The sequence below is a fragment of the Nematolebias whitei genome, chromosome 15 (genome assembly GCF_014905685.2).
Source record: "Nematolebias whitei isolate Nwh7 chromosome 15, NemWhi1, whole genome shotgun sequence".
NCBI lineage: Eukaryota > Metazoa > Chordata > Actinopteri > Cyprinodontiformes > Rivulidae > Nematolebias > Nematolebias whitei.
Genome location: NC_056512.1, coordinates 38142194 through 38151686, shown reverse-complemented (window position 1 = coordinate 38151686; position 9493 = coordinate 38142194). Strand labels below are relative to the sequence as shown.

General features: G+C 45.6%; 1 protein-coding gene across 1 annotated transcript; it reads left to right on the top strand.

The window, feature by feature from the left end:
• Positions 1-5296: 5296 nt before the first annotated feature.
• Positions 5297-9250, top strand: LOC119421825 (keratin, type I cytoskeletal 13). Its single transcript, XM_037689189.1, has 7 exons — positions 5297-5772; positions 6079-6161; positions 6295-6451; positions 7246-7407; positions 7682-7807; positions 7986-8209; positions 9071-9250. Exons 1-7 carry the CDS (start codon positions 5368-5370, stop codon positions 9195-9197), a joined length of 1284 nt encoding a protein of 427 aa, XP_037545117.1. The 5' UTR covers positions 5297-5367; the 3' UTR covers positions 9198-9250.
• The last annotated feature ends 243 nt before the right edge of the window (positions 9251-9493 follow it).

Here is a 9493-nt window from a genome sequence, read left to right as displayed (position 1 = left end):
CCCACACATTAAGCACATTATTATGGCCTGGCAGTCCGAATCCAGGTCGGGCGGGGCCGGGCTCCAGGTTCAGGTTAGAAATGACAGCTCTACTGCCTGCTCAGCTCTGATACAGGTCCACAGATAGTTTGCACAGAGTCTGAATGTTGCCAAGCCCAGCACACACATTCCAGACAGCTTAAACAGCTGCTGACATTTCCAAATTTGTTGATAATCCATATTTCCACCAACTCTCTAAAGCAGATTCCAGTTATCATAAATCCAATTATGTTTCAGAGGTAAGAAGGTTCTCCTTCATCCTGTCTTCTTGTTGAGAAAATTTGATCAATTGCGTTGAGAGACCAGCTGAACAAATCCATAATTTACAGTACGGAAGGTATGCAAAAAGGGGCTCTGAAAAAGGTTCACAAGACAAAGAGCAAAGCAGGAACAGAGCAGAGGAGGAAGCTTGTGCTTTCACTGAGAGCAAGCAAAAATGTAATAATCTGACACTTTTCACCTCTACTACATTCTTTGCCAACTCCTCCTTCAGGACCACCCCTACTCCATTTCTCTTTCCACACCATGGTAAAACAGTTTGAACCCTGCTCCAATGCTGCGAGCCTTGCTGCACTTTGTCTCTTGGACACATAAAACATCTACCTTCCTTCTCTGCATCATGTCAGCCAGCTCTCTACCTTTGCCTGCTTGTCCCCACATTGCAACCCTCAGTCCTACATTCTTCACATTCCTCTTCTCCCACTGTCTCCTGACATATTTCCCTCCTCATGGTCTTCCACTAAAAGTAGCACAATGTCCGCTGGCACTCTTTTGTCAGCAGCACCGGTGGCGGTTGTTGTTAACCCGGGCCTCGGCCGATCCAGTATGGTTTCACTTTGATAAACTCACATTATAGTTTTGGCAAAACAGTTTTATGTCAAATGCCCTTCTTGACACAACCCTCACCATTTACCCAGGCTTGGGACCAGAACCATAGATACATTGGCTCATGCTCCCTGGTGGCTGGTTTAGGGTTTTTACAATTTAGAGTTACCAATCAGTCTAACATGCATGTTTTGGTTCTGTGGGAGGAAATTGGAGTGCCCAGAGAAAACCCACACAGCACAGAGAGAACATGCAAACTCCACCCAGAAAGACCCCCGGGCCAGGATTTGAACTGGGGCGATCTGCTCGCTGAGAGGCAGCAGCTCTTTACCACCGTGCTGCAATCTCTAAAATCATCCAACTTGAACAGTGGTTGTGTAAAAAGTGTCTTCAACTTGTTTCCACCCAGAACCGGTGTCTTTGGGGACAGTTTCAGTTGTGTTGGAGTGTGTTTTGTTGTTCTTCGGCTCCAGACGTCAGCGCTCGCTGTTCTGAGCAGACGTAGTTAATTTGCTTTAAGAAGTAATAAAGTGCTTTAATGTGTCTGCTTGTTTTACGGCTCCGAAGGTGTAAACTTTAACGTACCCTGAGGTTGGTCTGCAGTCACAAAAGACACTTTTGTCCCTCAGTTCTTTTTGACTTTGGACGGAGTGAAGTGAGCAGTGAACTCTCAGGGGAGTTCGTCTCTCTCCGGCTGTCACCTGGGCTCAGGTGAAAGGAGGGATGGATGTCCAGGTCACAGAATCTGGGTGTGGTTCTGTTCTCAACAGTTTTCCCCGCGGGCTGGGAGCGGCTGGTTTGTGCCGTTACACCCAAACTATCAAAGTACTTCTGCAGAAATGATTAAAAACCCATTTGGTGCTGATCCGCTGGTACCACAAGCCCAGACCTGTCTCTGCGTGGTTCTGCCAGCTGCAGATGTAATTTGTGCAAAGATCTGAAACAAAACAAGCCGTGGAGGTTCTGTGATCCAAACAGGGCCTGGCAGACGTCTGTGAATGTTCTACAAAGTGCTTCGTGTTCACTGATCACAGCTGATCTGGACTCAGCGCCGCTGGCAAACAAACCCAAAACCTGATCCTGGTCCAGATCTCAGCTCTCTGAATCAGGCTCAGGTTCTGTTTTTTATGACCCGTTCTGTTGTAATCAGCTGCTGTGTTCTGGATTATGGTTCTGTTGGATTCGGTTTGGTCTAAGCTTCAGCTTTTGGACTCCTGAGCCCTCTGGTCCATTCAGTGGCTGACAGGAGCCCAAACCATCATCCTCCACCACCGTACTGACAGCTGGGAGGAGCTGTCTGCTGCAATGCATTCTGGGTAAACATATGTTCTCTGGTCTGGTTCTGGTCCAGAAATCCTGTGATTCCTTCAGATGAATCTAAGTTGTGCTGCCATTTGTTTTTAGAGCGAAGAGGTCATGACCTTTGACCTGCTGACTGAGACCTGCAGATCTGAGCACTGCACAGTCTGACCTTAAGGGTGAACCTGCTTTCTTAAATGTTCCTGTGAATGATCGTCCTCTCTGTAGAACGATGGAGTCCAGATTGTTCGAAATGACCTTTGACCCTTCCCCGACCGATATGCAGCTGCTTCTCTGAGGTAATTGGTGATGTCTTTCCGCTCCGGTGTTGTGTTAACACACACCTGTGAGCTCCAGATCAAGGTGGTTCCTCTGATGAGGATCGATACATCTGATCAGGTGATTATTACCTGTTTGGATCAAGCGATGGCTGGGAACCAAAGCAGAACAGAACCAGACACTGAATCATTAGAACTTTCAGAATTATATCAAATTATTCTTGTTGTTGTTTATCTGTGATGCATCTGGGGTCACAAATATGCATACACCCCAGCTTAGTTTTGTTGGTTGGTTTCCTGGTTTCAGATCCGGCTTTGGATCTGAGTCCACCGTCCGGTTGAGGTCGGGACTTTGGGACAGTCGTTTCAGTCCATGAACGACCGAGGATCAATGATCTTGCTTGATTTGAGGCGAAGTGGAAGAATTTGGAGGACGTTCTTCTCCTTCATCATTCCATCCACTTTAGTGCCACAGCATGATGCTACCACCTCCATGCCTGACAGCTGGATCAGTGTTCTCTGGTCTGAAGGCTTCACCCCGACTACTCCTGCCTCCATCTTTGTCCCATTTGACTCTCAAACCTTTAGAAGACATTTGTCCCGTCCATGTGGACAGCTGCAGGCTTCAGTCCAGCATTATTTATTTATTCACGTTTTTTATTTAACCTTTATTTTAACAGTTTCTTATTTACAGTGTAGGCCTGGAAGTGCCAGGAGGTGAAAGAAAGAAAAAAAGATGCAAAAACATCAAACACCAAAACAATAACAAGAAAAACAGACAATAATACAAAAGTCATGAATAGAAATTAAATCATTAAAAACAAAAAGCATCATTGAGGTGACAAGTTTCCAAGTGTCTTTAAAAAACGTTTTCACACGACTTCAAAGCAGAAACAGAAACAAGTCCTGATGTTTCCTGAAGCATCATCTGAGGCAGCAGACCAAAACCAGACCTGGTCCTCGAGGTCTTCAACGACAGATACTGGGATGAGCTGCCAAAATACTTTGAAGCAACTATTGGAGAACTTCGAGTGAAGCGTGACTGTTACAACGGTTTGTAAAGACGGACATTTAACCTGAGCGGACAGAGATGAGGAGCATTTATGACAAATGGACTCTCAGAATGTGTCCAACTGATGAAGAGTTCTCGTGTAAATTATGTCTCCAAACAAGACGGCTCTTTCAACGGTTTGTTTTGCAGCCAGACTGAAGAACAGTTTTGATGCTGAAGTCTCGCTTTGACCTTTGACTGAGGAATATTGACATAGTGTGAAAAGGACAGAGCTCCGTGAAGCCAAACTCCCAGATGTTTATAAACCTCCACCTGTTCAACATCACTGTTTATCGTGGTGAAGGGAGCTCCGCCTCCAGAAAACCACAAAACTTTGGTTTTCTTGACATTAATGGACAAACAACTCAACAAAGGCCGTGTGTATTCATCTCCAAGGTTCTGGAACTTCTGTCTTGTCCTCTCAGTCCATGGGAACGTAGAACAGGCTTCAGTGTGGACAGGGACACTGGTGGACAGGGACTGTGACAGTGATATTGGTGGACAGGGACAGTAGTGGACAAGGACATTGGTGGACAGGGACAGTGAAAGGAACTCTGTTGGACAAGGACACTGGTGGACAGGGAAACTGGTGGACAAGACACTGGTGGACAGGGACATCAGTGGACAGTGAAAGTTGTGGACAGGGACACTGGTGGGCAGTGACAGTGGTGGACAAGGACACTGATGGACAGGGACAGTGGTGGACAAGGACACTGGTGGACAGAGACAGTGGTGGACAGTGAAACTGGTGGACAGGGAGAGTGGTGGACAAGGACACTGGTGGACAGAGACTGTGGTGGACAGTGACAGTGGTGAACAGGGACAGTGGTGGACAGGGACAGTGAAAGGAACCCTGGTGGACAGAATCTTGGTGGACAGTGACAGTGTTGGATAGTGACAGTGGTGGACAGGGACACTGGTGGACAGGGACAGTGGTGGGCAGGGACACCATGAAGGTGACTGTTTTCATTCTGTGAAGAGGTAAAGATGAATCTTTAAAAGACTGAAATGACGTGATGATTGTGAGCTGAACCTCAGTCTGACATGAACCTCCCTCCCCCGTGCCATACAGAGAAAGGACATCCAGGAAAACAAAATGACAGAGCTGGTCTGTTCAAACACCCTGCAGGTGAAACATGTCCATTGTTAAAGTTAAACACGTCCCTGTGGTCCACTATGGTTTTGTTCTGTGGGTGATGTTGGACGGACTTTCAGAAAGTCTGGAAGTCTTTTCTTCAAAAGTGATAATAGTGGAGCTGAGACGCTGTGACAGAGCACCTGATTCAGGCCTGGACCAGAACCAGGTGTCTTAGTTCAGAGAAAGTGTTTTTCTTGTCAAACATTAAGTTGGATTATCTCTCTGAAACTCGGCGTTGGAGCAGTAATTGTTTTAGCGCCCTGACAGCAAAACAATCAGTCCCTCCTGGCTCCTCTCTCGTGTCTGTCGTGTTTGCTGGAGATCAGGACGATAAGCGCAGCTGAATGAGGGATTTATAGTCTCTAAAGCATCTTGGCACCTGTTCACAAGCATGTAGGTCACTCCTTGTTGATTGTGGTTTTTCATTCCTGGGGTGTCGCTTTGTTCATGTTTTCCGTGTCTGAACTGGTCCTTCGTGTCTCGAAATGAAAGCAGGCGTGTTGTGGCCTCAGAAATTCAGATAATTGTTGCTCCCACTCAGACACACCTAAAGTCTTCTGTTGTTTATGAGATGAAAAAGGACAGGTGCCTCCTCCCAGGGCTGTCAGGAACTCATCGTCCTCCTCCTCCTCCTCCTCCTCAGGACCTCATCTAACAGTATAAAACAGCAGCTGCTCCTCCACATCCCCACTCTCTCCTCAGCAGTTCAAGCTGAAACTTTCACCACCACCACCAAGATGACTTTGAGGCTGTCCAGCGGAGGCCACATGAGCAGCAGCAGGTCCATGTATGGGGCCATAGGAGGCAATCGGATGGCCTCCGCTGCCTCCAGCATGTCGATGTACAGCAGCGGTGGCGGTGGTGGAGGGGGAGCCGGTTACAGCTTCAGCTTTGGTGGTGGAGCAGGTGGTGGAGCAGGTGGTGGAGCAGGTGGTGGAGACATGAACATCTCTGCCAACGAGAAGGCCACCATGCAGAATCTGAACGACCGACTGGCTTCCTACCTGGAGAAGGTCCGCAAGCTGGAGGCGGCCAACGCTGAGCTGGAGAGGAAGATCAGGGAGTTCCTGGAGAAGAAGACCTCTCCTTCCTCCAAAGACTACAGCGCATACTACGCCACCATCGCAGATCTGCAGGACAAGGTGAGTGATGCTGCAGATGATGCTGCAGCGCCAGCATCACCGGGTCGGTTTGAGAACCCTCAAGGGAGGACACGTGTTGCCAAAAATAAATCAGAGGACAGGATCAGATGTGGAGCGAATCAAAAAGCTTTAAGTTAAACCCTCAAAACTCTTTGAAGCACAACAAGACATCAGAGGCGTTCCTGGCGTTCACAATTGTTTCTCAGAATGTCTCTGTGTCCACAGACTATCTCTGTGTCCTCAGAATGTCTCCGTGTTCCTGTAAAGTTTGTCCTCAGGTATTAAAATAAACTTTTTGTTGTCCAGATCGTGAACGCCACCAAAATCAACGGCGGCATCTACCTCAGCATCGACAACGCCAAACTGGCCGCTGACGACTTCAAACTCAAGTAAGAAAGTAAAACGTCTGAATGCTCAGTTCTGCTGACTCGCTTCACGTTTCTGCATCAGCATCTTCACGGATCTTGCCGGACTCGTGCACCAGAAATCAGTCCTGAATCTCTGCACTTGGGTCTCCTGCAGGTATGAGAACGAGTTGTCCATGCGTCAGTCGGTGGAGGCTGACATCGCCGGACTCAAGAGGCTTCTAGACGAGCTGACGCTATCCAGGTCCGACCTCGAGATGCAGGCTGAAGGTCTGAGGGAGGAGATCATCTTCCTCAGGAAGAACCACGAGGAGGTGAGATGGTGCTCAGACAGGGTCAGGTTGTAGAATCAGACCGGGTCAGGCCCGGTCAGTCGGGGTCAGGTTGTGGGCGGGTCAGGCTCGGTCCGTCCAGATCAGGTTGTGGGCGGGTCAGGACTTATTCAAAGTTAAAACTGGTAAAAACTGAAATATTTATCGGTGAAAAGCGACTCCAGTTCCAGAAACCACCGTCAGTTGTTGACGTGTGTTTTTTACGTAAATGGACAGAAAAAGTTTTCTGCAGAGTTCTGATGATCTGACCCGGTTGTTCTGATCTCTGCTGTGTGGACTATTGAAATCTTTGTGTCCTTTACAATAAGATGTCAAAATAAAAAGCCAAGCATCACCTGGGAACAGTTAGTGGTACAAACCACAGAGCTTTAGTTAGCCACACGCTACATTTACAGCTTTATGAATACCATTTAGCTACTTTAAGCCAGGTTATTTCTCTTTTTAGCTCAATTTTTTGCTACTTTTAGCTTCTTGCTACTGTTTTGCTCCTTTTACCTAGCTTTTTGCTTTGTTTAGCTTATAGCCTTATGCTACATTAAGCTTCTTACGACTCTTCTGCTACTTTTTTTTTCTAGCTACCGTTCGGCTACTTTTAGCTTCTTTTGTCTTTTACTTCTTCTAAATAGCATTTTGCTACTTTTTGCCTTTTCGTCTGTTAGTTAATGTTTTGCTCACTTCAGCTTCTAGCTAGTGTTCTGAATCGTTCAGCACCTTCAATTTAAGCTAAGCTAAACTTTAGCTTCAGGCGTGAACTGGATCTCTGGTTTCGCCTGCAGGAACTGCTGGCTTTGCGCACTCAGATGAGCGGCCAGGTGAACGTGGAGGTGGACGCCGTTCCGGGAGTAGACCTCAACAAGGTCATGGAGGAGATGAGGGAGCACTACGAGGCCCTCGCTGCCAAAAACCGCAAAGAGCTGGAGGCCTGGTTCCAGTCCAAGGTGAGGTTCTCTTGTTGACGTGACGTTCATCTTCCTCTGAGAAACCTTCAGCTTTGATGACAGTGACTCTTCAGAGCGCCACCATCAGGTCGACTGTTGTTTTACACAATCAAAGATGTAAACTGTGTTCAGAGGACCAGATCTTTCACTGAACTCTTTGAGGTGTTTGATGTAGATGTTTTTATTATGAGTCACTATAAACAGACATAAATTCAGAAAATAAAAATACGTGTTTGTTTTTTACTGAAAGTGCCGTTGGTTTTCCTCCTCACAGACAGATTCTCTAAACAAAGAAGTCGCCGCCAGCACAGAAACCCTCCATACGTCAAAATCAGAAATCACAGACCTGAAACGGACCCTGCAGGCCCTGGAGATCGAGCTCCAGTCTCAGCTCAGCATGGTGAGCATTAGACCACAGCTCTGAGAGCATCTTTTCCTTTATGGCTTAAGATCATGAATAAAGTGAGATTTGTCCTCTCCGTCTCCTCTCCGTCTCCTCTCCGTCTCCTCTCCGTCTCCTCTCTGTCTCCTCTTTGTCTCCTCTTTGTCTCCTCTTTGTCTCCTCTCCGCCTCCACAGAAAGCCGGACTGGAGGGCACGCTGGCTGAGACACAGAACCGTTACGCCCAGCGTCTAGCAGCTTTCCAGAGGCAGGTAACGTGTCTGGAGGAGCAACTGACGCAGCTGAGAGCGGACCTGGAGCGGCAGGGACAGGAGTACCAGATGCTGCTGGACATGAAGACCAGACTGGAGATGGAGATCGCCGAGTACAGAAGGCTGCTGGATGGAGAGGGAGGCAGCAGGTGAGACAAATTTACATCACATCCCCATAAACTCTGTAAAAAACACAACAGATGTGATCAACAATTATAAAACCTTAAAATCAAATCACAAATGTTGGTCCTCATGTTGGCTCCATCCATTTCCTGCATTTATCAGCGTAATGGAGTTTATTTTAAACTTTATTTCCAGCAAAATTTTCACTGCCATTTTGTTAATAGTCTTTTTTTCAAGATTATTATTTAAAATACATCACATAATGTTTCTTTTAAAAAGGCATAATTCATTGCAACTTAAAACATCCAGTGTTTCCCAAAAACAGACTTTTTTCTTTGAAACTTCTCAAAAACAGAATTTAAGTTATTAACCAGAAAAGCAACAAGTCATCTGCATAACAACGTACAAATAAAGAGAAAAGCAAAAAACTAAAGGAAGAATGTAAAGAGAAATGTTTTTGAAGAATTTCTTACCATTTGAAACATATACATTTTCTTAAAATTAAACACTTTTTAGTGTTTTTAGTAACCCCCCCCCCCCCCCCGTGTTGTCTGCATGAAGGCGAACATAAATAAGGAAATAAGATCATTCGAAGAAAACATTTAAATGAAAAAGCTTTGCATGATTTATGTAAACCATTTAAAGTTTCTAAAAGTGCACTTTCTTTACTTTGAAACATTAAAAACCTGCCAAGTTAAAGACAAGAACAACAACGTGTCGTCTGCATAAAGACAAACGTAAAACAGAAAATTAAAGGAAGTTTGTAGATGGAAATAAAAGACAGTTGTATAAAATCAACCTATATCAATAATTTATAATAAACCGAGCTGCATCAGTAAAATGTGCATCTACTCAACAGTTTAACATTTTGTTTGTCTCTTTTGCAGCATGTCCTCCTCCTCCTCCACCTCCACCTCCAAGACTTCTACCACCACCAAGAAACAGATTGTCATCGTTGAGGAGGTGGTGGATGGAAAAGTTGTCAGCACCTCCAAACAGGAGGTCCAAATTTGAGTCCCAGCAGGAGGAACTGAGGAGTTTTAAAAATAAAACTAACCAAAAATGAATTTGTTTCTTCTGTCTGTTATTCTCTGATGACCACCAAGTGGAGAAGTTAAGTAGTATCAAGAAAACAATAATTAGGTAGCTAAGTAAATATCTTCAAACAAAAATATTAAAAGTTTCACAAGTGTCAATATTTAAAGGCTATAGAGGAAAGATTAAAAGTGTTGGCGAAAAAAAAATTTAAAAAACAGCTGCAGATGATCAGCAACCAGGACGTTTTTATCATGCAGCAGTTTTTAGACACA